Source organism: Asparagus officinalis, chromosome 3 (assembly GCF_001876935.1).
Source record: "Asparagus officinalis chromosome 3, Aspof.V1, whole genome shotgun sequence".
In the NCBI taxonomy this organism is placed as follows: Eukaryota; Viridiplantae; Streptophyta; class Magnoliopsida; order Asparagales; family Asparagaceae; genus Asparagus; species Asparagus officinalis.
The window spans coordinates 66,364,900-66,383,949 of NC_033796.1; the positions used below are offsets into that span (position 1 = coordinate 66,364,900).

General features: G+C 39.3%; 1 protein-coding gene across 7 annotated transcripts in view; it reads left to right on the forward strand.

Annotated features, from left to right (window-relative positions):
- LOC109834282 (solanesyl-diphosphate synthase 1, mitochondrial-like) overlaps nucleotides 812–19,050 on the forward strand; it is a 28,852-nt gene continuing 10,613 nt past the window's right edge. The window contains exons 1-12 of one of the 7 annotated variants that reach the window (XM_020402261.1): nucleotides 812–943; nucleotides 1,037–1,191; nucleotides 1,627–1,719; nucleotides 4,002–4,085; nucleotides 4,271–4,342; nucleotides 4,661–4,792; nucleotides 4,973–5,059; nucleotides 6,115–6,186; nucleotides 15,217–15,302; nucleotides 15,462–15,594; nucleotides 15,694–15,783; nucleotides 17,375–17,473. In XM_020402261.1, the coding sequence (XP_020257850.1) occupies nucleotides 1,057–1,191; nucleotides 1,627–1,719; nucleotides 4,002–4,085; nucleotides 4,271–4,342; nucleotides 4,661–4,792; nucleotides 4,973–5,059; nucleotides 6,115–6,186; nucleotides 15,217–15,302; nucleotides 15,462–15,594; nucleotides 15,694–15,783; nucleotides 17,375–17,473 (1,083 nt within the window). In that variant the 5' untranslated portion in view covers nucleotides 812–943; nucleotides 1,037–1,056. Of the gene's footprint in view, nucleotides 944–1,036; nucleotides 1,192–1,248; nucleotides 1,295–1,394; nucleotides 1,477–1,623; nucleotides 1,720–4,001; nucleotides 4,086–4,270; nucleotides 4,343–4,660; nucleotides 4,793–4,972; nucleotides 5,060–6,114; nucleotides 6,187–15,216; nucleotides 15,303–15,461; nucleotides 15,595–15,693; nucleotides 15,784–17,374; nucleotides 17,474–19,050 lie in introns of those variants that run through there. The other 6 variants (XM_020402262.1, XM_020402263.1, XM_020402265.1 and 3 more) reach the window with 6 other exon arrangements.

A 19,050-nucleotide genomic window follows, 5' to 3' on the forward strand; every position in this document is an offset into this window, starting at 1 on the left:
GAAAAAAGTATACAACAAAAAAGTATACAACATGAAATATTTTAAGAAAATCAGTGGAAATTAAAAGGGGGGGAGGTTGCCAAGAAACTCACCGCGATTGAGGGGTGATGGAAGAATATGATGGTGAAAAGCCGATGGGGATTTTTTCGGAATTAATTTCAATAATATTTTTATTTTTGCCACGGGGATTTTTTGATCAGTTTGTCATCAAGATGGAAATTATGGGAATTTCAAAGAGATTTTGGGGATTACATGATGGATGAGGATGATAGGAGAGAAGAGAGAAATCGGTTGAGATTAGATTCAGATTGGTAATTGATAGATTATATTAGAGATTTGTAATATGAGAGAGATTAGATGAGTTGTTTAAAACGGATGGTTTAGATTTTTTATAGATTTAAATTATCTTATGCTAGAAAGATGGACGGTGAGGACTTAGAACACGTGACATTTTCATTTGAGAAGAAAAGTGATGATGTGATAAGTTCTGAAAAAGTTCGTAGAAAAGTGATCATTCAATCAACTTCCACCGCTTTATGTGCGGCCACATCCTCGGCGAAATGGTGAATGATGATGTAACCAGACATTAGTTCGAGCCGACCACCGTGTAAATTTTGTTACGGGTCGGGTTCATACCCGTTTGGGTCTGTCTGTCGCTTTCCAACGTGTTAATTAATCGGTGCCGATTTGTTCAAGTCAAAAAAGGGTGTGCCGAATCGGACCGGAGATCCAGTTCCCCATCATTAAACAACCCAACTAAAACCTTCAGATTAATTGTCAACGGCCCCAAATAACTTTACGTCGTCTCAAAGCAGGGGCAAAAATGGGGAAAAAAAAAGAGAAGAAAAACCGACATTTCTTGCGGTTCACACTAGCGAGTCGTGACTGCTCCTGCCTCCGCTTCTTTTTTGTGCGTCTCACTTCTGCACTCAACTAAAATTAGGTATAACTTAGTACTCTTTGGAGATGTTTTTGTGTATTTACTTGATTTTGTTTCCATTATTTTAAGTTTTTAAATTGGAGGTCGATTACTTAGGGTTAGGAAATCAGGATCATATGTATTTGCGATGGGCTTTGAGATGTTTGAGATCAAGAAGGAGCTTCTTTTATGTCGGCAGCGCTGAGAATTTGTTCTTGGCTGCTCGTTACGGAACCCTAATTAGGTCAAATCCGTCTCTTTTATGCTTAGAGGTACAAATTTATGGTTATTGTGTTGTAATTTTCTTCTAATTGATGCATTATTTTTCATCTTAATTACGCTCCAAGGTCATGGTTCCAAGAATTAGATAAACCTGTAAGTAAATTTGATGTGCGTAAATTTTATTCTATTTGAAGAGTTCCTTTTCTTTCTTTCTTTTTTCAATCTTTGTCTTTGATGTCTATTTGCAACAATTTCTCACTGTCTTTTAGCATTGCCTCCGCCTCATTGTTTGGGCTCGTCTTGTGCCTGATTTTGGCCGATCCGTCTTTTTGAGTGTTAGTATCAAAGAAGAATCTTCTTGTTGAATTCATTGGTTTATAGTCTTAGCGTCATGTATACGAAACCCTTCACATAGAAAATAGTAATTTATTGAAGTACTCATGATGTTTCTTTGATGTTTGCACTATGTTTTTGTGGATTAGTAGGTGTCGGGTTGCAGAGAGAGTCTCCGTTGTGGTTCACATGGCTTGCATGACCTCAGGTGTCGGGTTAACGAGGATGAAAACTCTGGAGCCGAAGTAATTTCTTTTGACTTTCTTAATGTTATTCTCTTTCTAATCTGACTAATAGAAGTTCAAACTCCGAGCTTTAAATCTATAGCGCAAGAAAGACAAAAAAAAAAGGAATAATAGATCAAGTTACTTTCAGTTAGACAATATTGCTCTTTCTTTTCTCTTTAATTACTGTGTTATAAATTTTGACAATTTTGATTTTGACTGAGTGTAGGACGATGTAGGAATCATAAAGTGTAGAGAAATTTACAGTGGGAGGCAGGCAGTGCTGTGAATGAAGTAATATCGGCTAGCAATTATTTAGAGTAATGTACAGTCATAAAATTTAAAAAATAGCATAAAGGTGGAGTCCCTGCACACATTAGGGTTCCCTAATCATGTTCCTTGCAAAAGGTGGAGAGATAAAAACGGAATTAGAAAACATGTGTAGCAGCATATCCAAATATCTTAGAATGCATGAAATTAAGAGGATCTACACTTACAGCTGGATGACCCATAAATCTACAGTGTAGATCGAGTCACCCCTATTCTTTCTAAAGGATGCGTATGGGTTGCAAGGTAAGTGGATAGAAGTGTGTGACATTAATGCAAGGAAATAATTAACATGCACTAGATGTTCATGGAACTTGCAAATAAAAGAAAATTTGTGATAACCTAGATGATGGTGCAATGTTTAAAGAAAATCAAACCTATATAAGAAACTCAAGGAAGTGTGCTTTAGTATCCAAAGGCAGAGGAAAGATTAACATATTAGGGGTGTGTGTGTGTGTGTGTGTGTGTGTGTGTGTGTGTGTGTGTGTGTGTGTATATATACATATGTATATATATATATATATCCCTGTTAATTTTCTTCTATGTTTGATAACCAGATACAATTTCACTTCTGCACATAGCTGTAGACTGTCCTTTAATCCTTGATGTGGCTGATCTCCCACATGATGCTTAGCTTAGCCAGTTCGCTTTTGGTATATGGCTAATTTGCTACTGCTTCCCTTGATCTTCTGTGTTTGTGCTCTGTTTCATGTACACACCCACTCACCCACCCACCCTAAAAAATGGGGGAAAAAAGAACACCCACCCACTCCCCATCCATCATCACTACCACCAAAGAAACCCTTGGTTGTAACTTGTGGCATTGCTTATGTCATATGCAATTGGGTCCTGAGTCGCCTGAGGTGAAAAGGAAAAGAGCATCTATTGAGGAAAGGAGGTTGAGTAATAATCTATTTCCTGCTAGTTTCAAAGTTTGCAATGGGAGATGATTCTAGGGATTAGCACCAGGTGTTTTGCGAGCTCCAGATAACACATTCTTTTGGTCAAGAACTTCTCATAGGAAAGAATTTGGGTAGGAGAAAATTGATGTTTTTGGTCTAAACTTGATTAGGATCCTCTAAAAATATCAAATTTGAATCAAGTACTCTTCATTTTCTTGGTTAATTTGATAGTTAATGAAAAGATTTGAGAAATGCAGCTTTGAACTTTGAGTGTGAACCTTACCGACTTGGCAATCTTGTTACGCTTTTTATGAGTGCCTATGAGATATAACTGGTGATGAAACTTCAGCGATGACCAATTTAAAAAGAATGTTTGTAGATATAGCAAACTAACAATTGACAATTTATTAATTTATAAGCATCTATAATAGTCACGTGCAATAACCCAACAAAACGGATGGTTTTTGCGCTAGGTTACCCGGACACTTCATGTAGGCTCCCGTATCCGTGTTTGTGTTTGACACTCCTTGAACACTTCTTCGATATATGCATACATTCATTCAGATGTGTACTCAATTACGTAAGGCATGTTTCAGTTCAAAAAACTCATGATGCACGTCTTGAATGTATATCGTACACTTCACCTCAAATTTATGCAATTCATTGGACTCGGGACATACTTTTAGCACATCTCTAGTTCATAAGTATGATTTTAAAGGATAGTTTTGGTATCTAGTTCAAATATGAGTGGTTTTTCAATTAATAATCTACTTGATAAAAGAAAACATAACAATGATATAAGGTTTTAGTTCTCATAACATGTGAATGAAAAATAATATCGATCTCATATAAATGATTAATTTAATATGTATGTATATAGTTGTGTCCCTGTATCCTAACTTTCAATATTTTGCCATGTCCCGTATCGGCACCCGTTTCCGTGTCTGTACCCTCACCCGTATCCATGCAACATGCTTTTTGGGGAATCCAAAAATTTCATAAGAGTTCTAATCTGTATCAAAAATCTCTTAAAAAGAAGTGAAATGATTCTGACACCATAAGGTCTTCTTTTAGCAGGAAACAGTGGATCCCTTCTCCCTTGTTGCGGATGAACTGTCAACCCTTGCAGACAGATTGCGCTCGATGGTGGTTGCAGAGGTGTGTGGTCTTCTTATATTGTAGCCTTTTGAAATTTCCGTTGATTTTCTTCATCTATGAATAAGATACTAAGTGGGAATGTATAAGATACTCAGTAGGAATGTGTTGTTTGCTAAACTATAGTATCTGAGAATTGTTCTTTGCTTATTTCTTTGGACTCTAACTACGTTACATGTTTCCTGTAGGTACCGAAGCTGGCCTCAGCTGCAGAATACTTCTTTAAAATGGGTGTCGAAGGAAAAAGATTCCGTCCCACAGTAAGAGCTTCATTTTCAACAACTTCTACTTTATAATGTATACAAAAAGTTTTATTGATTATGCATTTCTTATGATAGTTCGTGCTTTACACTCTCCCATCTGGTTGAATGTTATGTCTGTTCGTCTGGAGATATATGGTCTAAGATGTATGCCAGCCTTTCCTATCATATAGTATATGGCATTTGTGATATTTTGTAATAGCTCAGTGAAATATTTGTTGGTGGTTGTTCTGTATAGAAGATGTGTTCCGTGACTATTTCCATGACTGTTGCATAAATTTTGTTCTATATGAAACTTGAAGATATCAATTTGTGCAGGTTTTGTTATTAATGGCATCTGCATTGGATGTGCCCATTCCTAAAACAGTCATTGATGGCGACCTTCATATGCTACCAAAGGAAGTGCGTGGAAGGCAGCAGTCAATTGCTGAAATAACCGAAATGATCCATGTGAGCTTTCCCTTATTAAGTATTTATTCTTGTGGTCTCTTTTCTTGTTTTAATGTTGGATTTTGGGGATTCAGTGTTTATGATATTCAGTTATATAGATGTGCTTCTCCAGCGGGATAGTTCTTACTTTAACCCTGTCCTTTTGTCTAATTAATGGTCTGTTTCCTTTTGCCATATCAGGTGGCAAGCCTTCTGCATGACGATGTATTAGATGATGCAGAAACGAGGCGGGGGATCAGTTCATTGAATTTTGTAATGGGAAACAAGGTAAAGCCTGGTCTTCACATCCTGACTTGGCCTTATTGACATGAATTTATCTTAAGCACTTCTAATATATTTTAATGTATAGAAGGAAACAAGTAAAACATTTGCCATGCACTATCTAGTCTATGTAACTTCCTGAAAATACTCATCCTGGTGGAATTCACTAATTTGAAGCATGAGATAATATGTCAGTCTTGTTTACTAAAGTTAGTATCAACTTTTAGCATTATATAGTTACTTTAAGGATGTCTGTATATGTAAGTTAAACAAGAAAGAAGTTAATTTGTCTCTGACAATAATACACTTGCTGTAGACTCAGTTCAAATTAAAGATCGATGAAGAGAGATTGAATTGTAGTAAGAGTTGACGAAGTTGTAAAGATCTGTTAGTACTCAAGTTAAATGCTTATTCTTGTCCATATCAAAGTCTATATTGTCCAACTTGATCAAGTTTTAGTCAGTTTTGTATATCATCTGATTATTTTCACAAGTTATTTCCAATATATTTTCTTCTAACTAGAATTTCGGAGAGCATAATGGACTTCTTGTTAGGTAAATAGCTAAGGGTTTTTGGCAAGCTACACAAAACTGGGCTAGGGCTAGTCCTGGCCCTGTTTTGTGCTAAACCAGTTTTCCTCTGGACCAGCTCTCCCGGCGGTCCGAAAGAAAACTGGTTGAAGACCATATTTTGGCCTATGAAAACATGGCTAGATCTGGCCCTTTTGTTTGCCAAACAAAAAATCTTTCAAAACTGGGCCAGGTTTAAACCTGGCCCAATTTTGAAAGATTACCAAACACACCCTAACATTTTAACTATGATCAAGGGTATATCAGAACTTTTGATCATTTCTTTGGTAATAAACAAGCTTTTCTATTCATGCGTAAGTGGATAATTGTTGCTGTGAACGGAATGTATAGATTGTCAACTACCAATTTACAATACCGACTGGTGAAGCCTCATAAATGTTGTCATTATACCATCCATTGCTCAGTGTGTCTACATCAATTTCTTTTGGTCATTTATTATTTATACACACATTGACGTATTTGTTTATGTAGCTTGCTGTGCTGGCAGGAGATTTCCTACTTTCCAGAGCTTGTGTCGCTCTTGCTTCACTGAAAAATACAGAGGTATGTGATTACTTATTGTTGCAATTTCATCATACACAACTTTCACCTTCTTTTTGTACATTTATTATTTTGGAAACTTAGCTCTCATGTGACATTATGAATAATTAGCCATAGACATAGATCTAAGCTTAATGTGCATAGTGCTTAACTGATGTTGAAGTAATGTACGAATATCACTGAATACTTCGTTATTTATATCTAAATCCAGATTGAAATAAATGCAATCACATAGGGATATCTGGTATTAAGCTCACATATCCGTTTGGAAGGTACTTTATTCCTAGCACCAGAACCTGCTTTAGTTCTTGGAATGCATGAACAGATGAAATCCCTTATGTCAAAGACTGTCTTGAAATGTTAATGCATAATATGCTAATCATTTTTGTGTAAAGATCTGTTACATTTATGAGGTAGGAAATAAAACAATGGTCAACTCAGTATGTCCTACTATTGTAGGACACTTGTACTTTAGTTATTGTTGTTGAGGAAAATAAATGTATAAGAAGCCTATTGCAGGCTTCATGACTTTTCCTTATCAGCCGTCAGTTTATTGATCTTGGTTGTCTAGATAGTGATTATTGATCATTGATGTCTTACACAGTCTTGCATTTCAGTCTTGCATTTCTAGTGGGCAGTGATTATCGAAAGTTTATAGTTTCATGCTCAGTATAAAGGTTACCTGTGTTCGAAACTATATCCATTGTGTTTACTATTTGTTGGAAAAGATGTATTTATCTCAGGCGTGGCATGAACAATTTTTTTCCTACAGCAATAAATAGTATGTGTTTCCTAAGCATATCCTCTGGTTCTCCACCTGATTCAGCTATCCATGTGAAATTGTAAATCACTAAGAACAATACTGACACACTTGAGAACCACTTCTGTGAGATTTACTATACTACATAATGGGACATGCCACTTCTTACGGATGGAATCAAGCTTAAATTGCTTAGCTGCTCAAGGTTAATACACGTTGGGGTCTAAGACCTATTAGCAACTTTGTTTTGCTTAAATCTTTCTGTGGTTTCGTTCGTGGTGGTTTTGTGGGGGCCACACCCACGTGAACTTCACGTTTGATTTCGTTCGGGTCTCTGTTTGATTTCGTTTCGCGTACCCGAAGCCCAAGTTGAGCTCCTATAAATAACAATGTGATTTTTAGCCTAGGTTGGTGTGCAGGAGATTTGATTTTTGGTTTTGCAGCTGCGAATTCGCTTGGCGGCTGCAAGGTGCTCAGCAGAGGGGATTCGTGCGCAGGAGGTTGAATTGTTTTGTCGGCTGGCCGCGGAAGAAAATTGTGCAGTCCCTTCTTTGGTTTTTTGTGCATCCTTTTGTAGAGAGAGTTTGTGAGGGATTTGAGAGAGTGTTTGAGGGTTTAGAATGTGAGTGATTGTAAACCCTAGTTGTATTCTCTCCCTCTATTAGTAGATCTCTCCCCTTCCTTACCCCGTGGACATAGGCAATTTGCCGAACCACGTAAAAATTGGTTGTACTGCTTTTGTGTGATTTGTAATAGCTTTTAGGATTCCTCGACAGGTCAGTCCTAAAACTGATGAGAGGAAGAGCCGATATCTCACTTTGTTGAGATATCCGCTTCAGATTCTTGTATCCTTGGTGAGATGAGAATTCTTATTGTGATCTGACTCTCTTGTTGCGCTGATACCAAATTGTGGTTTCGTTCGTGGTGGTTTTGTGGGGGCCACACCCACGTGAGCTTCACATTTGTTTTCGTGAACTTCACATTTGATTTCGTTCGGGTCTCTGTTTGATTTCGTTTCGCGTACCCGAAGCCCAAGTTGAGCTCCTATAAATAACAATGTGATTTTTAGCCTAGGTTGGTGTGTAGGAGATTTGATTTTTGGTTTTGCGGCTGCGAATTCGCTTGGCGGCTGCAAGGTGCTCAGCAGAGGGGATTCGTGCGCAGGAGGTTGAATTGTTTTGTCGGCTGGCCGCGGAAGAAAATTGTGCAGTCCCTTCTTTGGTTTTTTGTGCATCCTTTTGTAGAGAGAGTTTGTGAGGGATTTGAGAGAGAGAGTGTTTGAGGGTTTAGATTATGAGTGATTGTAAACCCTAGTTGTATTCTCTCCCTCTATTAGTAGATCTCTCCCCCTCCTTGCCCCGTGGACGTAGGCAATTTGCCGAACCACGTAAAAATTGGTTGTACTGTTTTTGTGTGATTTGTAATAGCTTTTAGGATTCCTCGACAGGTCGGTCCTAGAACTGATGAGAGGAAGAGCCGATATCTCACTTTGTTGAGATATCCGCTTCAGATTCTTGTCTCCTTGGTGAGACGAGAATTCTTATTGCGATCTGACTCTCTTGTTGTGCTGTTGAAGTGCTGCCGAAATTTCCGTTGCGCGCAACAAGTGGTATCAGAGCCCTGATTTCAGATCTAGGATGTTTTGGAGTTTGGTGGAGGAAGATTTTGTTTGAAGCTTGGTTCTTGGAGTTCTAGGCTTCGGTAGAGATAGCATTAGGAGTTGTCGTTGGAGATTTCGCTTTCCTCGTGTGGTTAGGAAATCTATTTGGAATCCAATCTAGGGTTCAGTTGGGTGGTTTCTAATTTCTATCAAATTTGTTCTTTCTCTACAATTTGGAGTTAGTTCGCAATGGGAGAAGAAGGTGAAAGCAGCAAGTCAATGGCGAGTACAATACAAGTTGGTTTTCAGAACACTAAGATTAGTGTGGTGAAGTATGACGAAAAAATCAACTTTGGTTTGTGGATGAGCGACGTACATGATGCGCTCAATGCTTAGAATTTGGAAGAGATCATCATGGTCCACGAGAGACCACCTAAATATGAAGAGGCGGTATGGGAGAAGATGAATAGGAACGCGTGTGGGGTGATCAAGTCCTGTTTGGAACAGAAACTGAAATATGATGTGATTGGGGTGACGTCTGCAATGAAGATGTGGGAAATTCTCAGCAACAAGTATCTCACAAAGAGTGTTGAGAACAGGTTGCACTTGCTGCGAAGACTCTTCAGATTTCAGATGTCCAGAGACACCTCGCTAGCGGCTCATGTGAACAACTACACTAAGTTGTTGTCGGACTTGGCGAATGTTGATGAGAAGATATCGGATGAGTACAAGGCGATTATTTTATTGGGCTCCTTACCCGATGAGGAGTATGATACCTTCGTGTTCACTTTGTTGAACGAGAGATCTTCTATCAGCTATAGTGAAGTGACTAACGCTTTGACAAATTATGATTTGAGGAGGAAGGATAAGGAGACTTCCTGCGCTAGTACTTCAGGAGAGGTCTTGTCGACGAGAGGTAGAAGCCCATATCCGAAAGGTGGTAATAGAGGAAGGTCAAAGTCAAGAAGCCGCCACCAATTAGCAAAGAATCAATGTGCATTCTGCAAGGAGCAGGGACATTGGAAGAGAGACTGCCCGAAGCTCAAGGAGAAAGAGAATGGCAAGAAAAAGGGCCCGAAGGCTAATGATGTGAATATTACGAAAGGCGATGATTCTGATGATTCGTGTTTTTTTCTACTGATTACTCCGGAGGTGAACCATGTGGATGCATCAGATTGGATGCTTGATTTCGACGTTACTTTTCATGTGACCCCTAGGCGAGACTGGTTTGCATCTTTTGAGAAAGTCGACGGGGGCGTTGTCATGGGAAATGATCAATCCTGTGATGTTTGTGGGATAGGTACCGTGCGGATTAGGATGCACGATGGAGGTCATGGGAAATGATCAATCCTGTGATGTTTGTGGGATAGGTACCGTGCGGATTAGGATGCACGATGGAGTAGTCCGTGAGTTGAAGGAGGTGAGATTTGTTCCTCAACTGAAGAAAAATCTTATCTCAGTTGGAGCTTTGGAAGTGAAGGGATTCAAGGTGACTTTTGAAAACGCTGTAGCGAAAGTTACTAAGGGATCATTGGTGGTGATGAAGGGAGTCCGCAATCGGAATTTGTATTATCTGAAGGGAAGCACCGAGATTGGCCAGGTTGCTTCGGTTATTTCAGAAGCGGATATGAGCAGACTTTGGCACTATAGGTTGGGGCACACAGGTGAAAAGTCACTGCAGGCATTGTGCAAGCATGGGCTATTGAAGGGAGCCAAGAATGGGAAGATTGAGTTCTGTGAGCATTGTGTTCTTGGTAAGAAGACGAAGGTAAAGTTCGGGACTGTTATTCATCAGACGAGAGGCATCCTGGACTACGTGCACACAGATGTTTGGGGTCCTACCAAGACTACATCACTTGGTGGTCGACATTGGTTCGTCACTTTTATAGATGATTATTCTAGGCGATGTTGGGTGTACACCATGATGAAGAAGAGTGAAGTCCTAGATTTGTTTGTGGAGTGAAAAAAGAGATTGGAACTGCAGACTGGGAGAAAGATCAAGACGTTGCGATCCGACAATGGTGGTGAGTATACTTCTGACCCCTTTCTGCAGCTATGTCGAGACGAGGGCATAGAGAGGCACTTCACGGTTAGTCATACACCGCAGCAAAATGGGGTGGCAGAGAGGTTGAATCGGTCTTTACTGGAGAAGATTCGATGCTTATTGTCGCAGAGTGGTTTGGAGAAGATCTTTTGGGCTGAGGCACTTACTTATGCGAGCCACCTCATTAATAGGCTGCCTTCATCTGCGATTGAGGGGAAGACCCCTATGGAGATGTGGTCGGGAAAACCAACACATGACTATGACCAGCTCAAGGTATTTGCGTGCCCTGCATATTATCATGTTAGAACTGATAAATTGGAACCTCGAGCTAGGAAGACCATATTTATAGGATTCAAGCGTGGTGTCAAGGGATACAAGCTTTGGAATCCAGTGGATAAGAAGATTGTGCTGAATAGGGACGTCACATTCGATGATGCTTCTATCTTGAAGCTTCCCAGCTCTCATCAGGTGGAGAACGATCCGACAGAGGAGATATCGCAGGTGGTGGAGATCGATGCAGCTCCACATTGTCCAGATAGTACAATATCCATGCAGGTGCCGACTGAGGTGACGCCAGGCGAGCACGACGGTGACACGGAGGATACGAGTACAAATGTGTAGGATCAGGAACCGACGGCTCAGGTTTAGGATTCAATTGCGGCTCGGAGACAGAGGAGAAACATACAGATGCCAGCACAGTATGCCGACACAGTTGCGTATGCACTTCCGGTGGAGAGTATCGATGAGTTGGTACCTACTACATTCAGAGAGGCCGAGCAGAGTTCGGAGGCTGATTCGTGGCAGGTGACTATGCAGGAGGAGATGGAATCTCTTCATAAGAACGATACATGGAAGCTTGTTGAGCTTCCAAAGGGGCGGAAGATAATTGGTTGCAAGTGGGTATACACGAAGAAGGAGGGCATTGAGGGCATTCCATTGAGGTTCAAAGCTAGGTTGGTTGCGAAGGGCTATGCACAGGAGGAAGGTATTGACTATAATGAGGTTTTCTCTCCGGTGGTAAAGCATTCTTCGATTCGGATTTTGCTAGCTTTAGTGACACAGTATGTTTTGGAGTTAGATCAGTTGGATGTGAAGACGACATTTCTTCATGGTGATCTTGATGAAGAAATATATATGACTCAGCCATTAGGATTCCGAGCTGCAGGGAAAGATAAGTTGGTTTGCAGGTTGAAGAAATCGCTATACGGTTTGAAGCAGTCTCCTCGATAGTGGTATAGGCGATTCGATGGTTTTATGATTGGTCATTCGTACACTCGGAGCCAGTTTGATCATTGCGTATATTTTCGCAAGTTGAAAGGAGGTGCGTACATTTATTTGTTGCTCTATGTCGATGACATGTTGGTTGCCTCTATTTCCAGGTCGGCTATAGATGAGTTAAAAGTTCAGCTATCAAATGAGTTTGAGATGAAAGACTTGGGTGAGGCGAAGCGCATTCTAGGGATGAAGATCGACAGAGACAAGAAGAGCAGAATTTGTTTGACACAGGTGGTTTATTTGAAGAAGGTTCTACAGCGATTCCATGTTAGCATGGATACGAAGCCAGTTAGTATACCATTGGGAGCCCATTTTAAGCTTTCAGCTGGTCTTTCACCGAAGTCAGTTGAAAATAGAGAGTTAATGTCGAAGACTCCATATGCGAGTGCGGTTGGGAGCTTGATGTACGCGATGGTATCTACGAGGCCAGATTTGTCACAGGCGGTAAGCATGGTATCGAGATACATGCACGATCTAGGAGTGAGTCATTGGGACGCTGTGAAATGGATTTTGAGGTACATTCGAGGTACGCTCAATGTTGGTTTAGTTTATGAGCGGGACACTACATGTGGGCAGCTATGCGTTGGCTATGTTGATTCGGATTATACTGGGGATTTGGATAAGCGCCGGTCTACGACGGGGTATGTGTTTACTTTGACCCGTGCGCCGGTGTGTTCCTTACAGTCGATGGTGGCTTTGTCTACGACGGAGGCAGAGTATATGGCAGTTACGGAGGCTGTGAAGGAGGCTATTTGGTTTCGAGGACTTTTGGAGGAACTTGGTATATCGCAGAGATCCGTCACCATTGTTTTAAATATCCCCGATATGGCCCGATATATCCCCGATATATCCTTTTACAGGGCTTGCCGCAACCGATATGGTCTTTAAATATCCTTTACCGCTTTTTGGCTATTTTGAGTGATAAATCCCTGATATGGCCGATATATTAGCCGATATGTGGACCAATATATCTTTTTATATAGCTTGTTGCAAAATAATATGCTGTGTTTGGAATTTTTGGGCGAGATATCAAGATTTTTCCATTATATCAAATGATATTTTGCCCTAAAAAAACAGATCGAATGTTGCAACGTTGCTTTGCACTTTTGTTTGTTTTAGAAGGTTGATTAGTGATCCTAAACATATATTATTCATATTTTGTATGTTTAAATTTTATTACATATGTTGAGATTACATTTTAATGCATTATACTATGTATGCAAACATTCATTATGGCATTCCGATATTTACCACATATCCCCGATATTTTCCCGATATCCGCAATCTGATATGAATTTTGGCTATCCGATATTCCCCCAATATCCGATATTTAAAACCTTGTTTGTCACTATTCATGTGATAGCATGAGTGCTATCTATTTGGCGAAGAATCAGGTTTTTCATGCGAGAACGAAACACATTGACGTTCGTTATCACTTCGTTCGGGATGTTCTTGAAGATGGCGATGTGAAAATTATGAAAGTCCACACGAAGGATAATCCGGCGGATATGCTCACTAAGGTGGTTCCGAGCAACAAGTTTGATCATTGTCGAAACCTGTTGCATATTCGTGATTGTTGAGGCCGTTGGCGGCCATTTGAATGAACTACGGGCGGCTTGATTCCTTGGGCAAGAGGATACGTAGGCAGTCTTTCAGATGCAGCCGGTTTTGGATTAGTTGATGGGGGTGAGATTGTTTGGACTCTCGTTTGAGTTCTCGACTTGTTGTGGATTGAGTTCGTACTGGATACAACAAGTGGGACATTTGGATGCTTTGGTGTCGGCTCAGTTTTGGGAAAACTTCACCGAGGTGGAGAATTGTGGTTTCGTTCGTGGTGGTTTTGTGGGGGCCACACACACGTGAACTTCACATTTGTTTTCGTGAACTTCATATTTGATTTCGTTCGGGTCTCTGTTTGATTTCGTTTTGCGTACCCGAAGCCCAAGTTGAGCTCCTATAAGTAATAATGTGATTTTTAGCCTAGGTTGGTGTGCAGGAGATTTGATTTTTGGTTTTGCGGCTGCGAATTCGCTTGGCGGCTGCAAGGTGCTCAGCAGAGGGGATTCATACGCAGGAGGTTGAATTGTTTTGTCGGCTGGCCGCGGACGAAAATTGTGCAGTCCCTTCTTTGGTTTTTTGTGCATCCTTTTGTAGAGAGAGTTTGTGAGGGATTTGAGAGAGAGTGTTTGAGGGTTTAGATTGTGAGTGATTGTAAACCCTAGTTGTATTCTCTCTCTCTATTAGTAGATCTCTCCCCCTCCTTGCCCCGTGGACGTAGGCAATTTGTCGAACCACGTAAAAATTGGTTGTACTGCTTTTGTGTGATTTGTAATAGCTTTTAGGATCCCTCGACAGGTCAGTCCTAGAACTGATGAGAAGAAGAGCCGATATCTCACTTTGTTGAGATATCCGCTTCAGATTCTTGTCTCCTTGGTGAGACGGGAATTCTTATTGCGATCTGACTCTCTTGTTGTGCTGCCGAAGTGCTGCCGAAATTTCCGCTGCGCGCAACACTTTCAAGTGGGGCTTTTAGCTGAATTTCAAAGTGATATCAGATCTCATATTTTGTAGGCCTTAAGATATGGATGGAGGATGCCGAATGTGTCATGACTCCAACATTAAAGACCTGGTTGCCTGAATAGACCCAAAATGGAGCATTATTGATACATGCAAAGCCGCTAATAAGCTTTGGGCTGAAGTAGGACATGCAAAACCTATCAGCAACTATGGCCCAGCTTTGCACAACTTGCAAACACTACATGAATAAGAAATAAGTAAATTAATAAATAATTATATTCCCATAGGGAAAACACTGCACAAGGATGTAGAGATTTAAAAAAAAAGCAACTGCAGTGTCGAAAGGAGGGTTGGGACACTATCTCCATGATATGACCATGGTACAGTCTCTTATGAAGTGTCTCGCATCGAATTGGCTTGGTGGGCTAATAGTCTGATTTGGGTGGTTGTTGGATTTGGTAGAATGAAATAAGATGTGGGATTATTTTCATATTAAGTTAGGTGAATATATTTAGTTAGTCGAGTTGAAGTGTACCTAGGACTCCATAAAAGGCTTCCCTTTTGGCTTAATACTACTATTCATTTTACTATTTTTAGTCTGGAGTTCGGCTTTAGGCGATTTCCTAACAAATACATTCAATTGGTGCTTCATTGTATAAGGTAAATTTATAACCACTCTATTTGATTTGTAACTTTGCTTTATGTGAATATCTAATATATGGGCAGTCAATGCAGATGATTCATAATGGCCTTTTCTGTCAGATTATGTGTTATCTCCCTAGCTTAACTGGATTTTGGTACTTAGACTATAATTTACTCTTTACCATGCTCCTGCAGGTTGTGTCATTGCTTGCAACTGTTGTTGAACATTTAGTTACAGGTGAAACCATGCAAATGACAACAAATTCTGAGAAGCGTTGCAGGTACATAGTTTCAGCATACACTCCACAGGTGCATCTTTTCCTTTGCTTTGGTTTTTCAACGTATTTGAATCTGGGGCTTAGATACATCTCCATGTAGCCTTGTCTTCATCCAAGAGTTACCTTTTTGTCATAGCTGAAATCATTTGATGTAATATACAGCATGGAGTATTACCTACAAAAGACATATTACAAGACAGCTTCATTGATTTCCAACAGCTGCAAGGCTATTGCTATCCTTGCAGGTCAAACTGCTGAAGTTTCAATGCTTGCTTATGACTATGGTCGAAATCTGGTTCGTATCATATCTGATCTTTCCTAGTGGCCTATTTTCTGTCAACTTTTTCTTGCTATTTTTCCATCAGTTGACTTTCTGCTTTTTGAGTAATTGTAGGGTTTAGCATTTCAGCTGATAGATGATGTTCTTGATTTCACTGGAACATCAGCTTCTCTTGGAAAAGGCTCATTGTCCGACATTCGCCATGTAATCTTCTCTTACCTATGTATTATCTTGTCATTATTTAAAGGGAACAGCTTTCATATATCTTGATCTTATAGAATTCTTTGCATGATAGGAAGTAAAAGTAAATTGGCTGAAACAGTAGTGCAGCTGATCCTTATCATAATCATTAGTGTCATTCATCCTTATTATAATTCCATCTCTGTTATCTTCATGATCATTTTACTTTTTTTTATCATCAAAATGGATTTTAATATGTAGATGAATCCGTGAATGGTTTGATCCATATCTTGTCGCCACCTGTAAGGAGGTCAACCTTCTATGTCTTGACAGGTATCTTGCAAATAAATTACAGGAAAAAGAAGGGCTTGTCCATGCATGACAGTAGGGCTGCACATTGATCATGTGTAGACCTGGCATTGTCATTTACTACCCACTTTAATTGAGTGAATATAATTTTTTATATTAGTCTCGGACAACTGCTTATATTTAGGAACCATATAGATAAAATGAAGTATTGTGGTGATTTATTTAGAAGTGGTGGTGGAGAAGCATTCTGACTAAAACGAGCAAGGGTTTGTGGACCAATGATCTGATTAGATTTTTGAATTGAATATTTGAGTACTGGTATATCCTTTGTAGGATAGCAGGAAAAGACACCATGCACACAGAAACAAATCCATTCACAGTACACCCAATGAGAGAAAAAGAATAAAAATTGAAAAAGAACAGCAAGAGAAGAGAGTGGTGGCTAAAGCTGAAGATATATGATGCCACCATACTTTTAAGGATGGCATTATGGTCTCATCCATGTTGTAGCTCCACATGTAGTGACATGGACACGGCAAATTGGCACAAGACTTCTCAAAATACACAGGACACATGTCTATCGTTTGTGTGACACCACACATCTTCACGATAGAAGTGCCCATGCCACACGTGGTAATGAATGGTTCATATTGGAAAGGATCATTTTGTTTTACCTCAAATTATCACTGTTAGATAGCATGTGCAGAATATTAGACGTGATGAGAAGTTAATATAGCAAAGGCTTAAGATTCTGACATGGGTACAACCGTTGTTTATTTCCGATTTGTGGTTAAAATGGTGAATTTTTTCTTATTTCCCTTTAGCTCAAATTGAATGCAAGAATATTTCATTTATCTTCACAATTCTTTTAGTGCTCCACTGGATGCTGATATTTCCAGGCACTTCCTACTAGAAGGTATCATACATTTTAACTGTTTCTGTCGTGATATATGTCACATATGGCACATAAGCAAGATATCCAGATTTCACGTCGTATACTTGCACAATTATAATGCTCGGTGTCGGTTAGCTTCTTGTGTAAAGGCTTTGTTTTTGTCGTTGTCGTTGTTGTTCTGTTGTGGGTGTGCTTCTTGTATTCCGGAAGGAATAGAAAATTGAATATATAGTGTCTCTAGTCTCCACATTCTATTCATACCTTGCAGATATTATGTATCTGATACTGTACCCTTTTCTCTTTGATATCTGTGTCATGCGAGTTGGCAGAAATATGATATACAATAAAGAAATAGTATGCCTTTGTCAATTTACAAGTTATCTTATGGTAAAACTGATTATATTTGTACAGGGAATTGTGACAGCTCCGATATTATTTGCAATGGAAGAATTCCCTCAGCTTCGGGAACTTATTGACCGGAGTTTTAGTGAACCTGAAGATGTTGAAACTGTAAGTATCACTTGTTCACTTTTTAGTGAGTTATCTACCTGATTCCTCATATGCAGTGAGAACAGCAGGTTAAGTGTGATGCAGTGTGACTTAACTATAGAGGGGTGATTGATTATGTGTGCTTGAAGGACATGTTAGCTAATAGTTGCTCAACAACTTAAACAATAATTAAATGCTCCCGGATAATCATATACGTGATTGGCTTATTTCAAGTAGTAAAAGATAATTATCCTGTCATCCGGTAGGTTGGAAACAATCTATGTGGAACCTTCCAAGCTACCACAACGTTGTATTCTAATAGAATACCAATCACTTTCCTTACAAAAAGTGAGGATGGACGCGGCATGACATGTCTGCTTGACACAGAATTGATAAGCTTTTGGTGAGTGGGAGTCAGGCGATGCTGCTGTATTGGGAATACTAGGATTCAGATTTGATATTCTTGGATGGGTTATATGCCATGTTGCATCCTCTAGTAATTTGGGAGGTGCATCCGCCTTTCAAGGATTGTTGGCTATGGAATGTGTCATGTACCGAGTCTGATGAGAGGCAAGGTTTTAAATGTTGAATATCGAGTAAATATCAGACAAGCAGAATTCATATCAGATTGTGGATCTCTGGGTAATATCGGGGACATGTGGTAAATATTGAAGTGCTATATTAGAAGATGTGGAGATATAATAGGACAAAATGATCATTTTCCCTTTAAATTTAAGTTGCCTGATATGATAATTTTGTGAATCTATAGAAAACTGTGCACATATGCCTGATATGATAATTTTGTGAATCTATAGAAAACTTAACATATTAATGATGTCAACCATACATTTATCCTTTATAATGAGAATTTCTGCCATTTATTATTATTGAAGAACTTGGGATAAAACCAAATGATTTTACAAGCTAATAAGCATGGTATAAAATTAGGCTTAGGACCTGTTTAGATTTGTCCCTTGTGAAGGGAAGTTAGTTGAACATAGTACAAGTTAAGAAAAGATAATGTAACATACGAACATTGTTTGGGAATTTAGTAAAGGGAATCGAGAGGAGCTTTTTTCACCATGTTTGCGAAGTTTGATAAAGTGAAGTGAAGGGAATAGAATATATGTAAATTACATAAATAAGCTTACATGTGTTATACTCTTCTTTTGATAGAAGGGTAAAAGTGTCTTTGTGTAATAGTTACCTTAACTTTCCCTTGGTTACACCTCAATTGGAGGGGGAACAAAATCTTAGATTTTCTCACCTTAGTTACCTTAACTTCCTCCCATTATCTATTACAAATGAGTTTCTAAACAAGGTTAATGAGTCTCCTACCTCCCATTAACCCCAATCCAAATTGGTCTTTAGTGAAGTTAAGAATGTTATGTGAAGGAATTTAAAAGTATGCTAACACGGGATCTATAACTATAGTTTGAGGTAAATTGATACTTTATGTGGTCACCAATACTTTTAGGGAGAATTGGCCATTTGTCCTATTTACATCAACATCCATCACAACAACCGAAATTACAAAGAAGATAAGCGATGGTGGATTTACCATAGAACAATCTTTTAATCAGTGTTATCAATCTGCA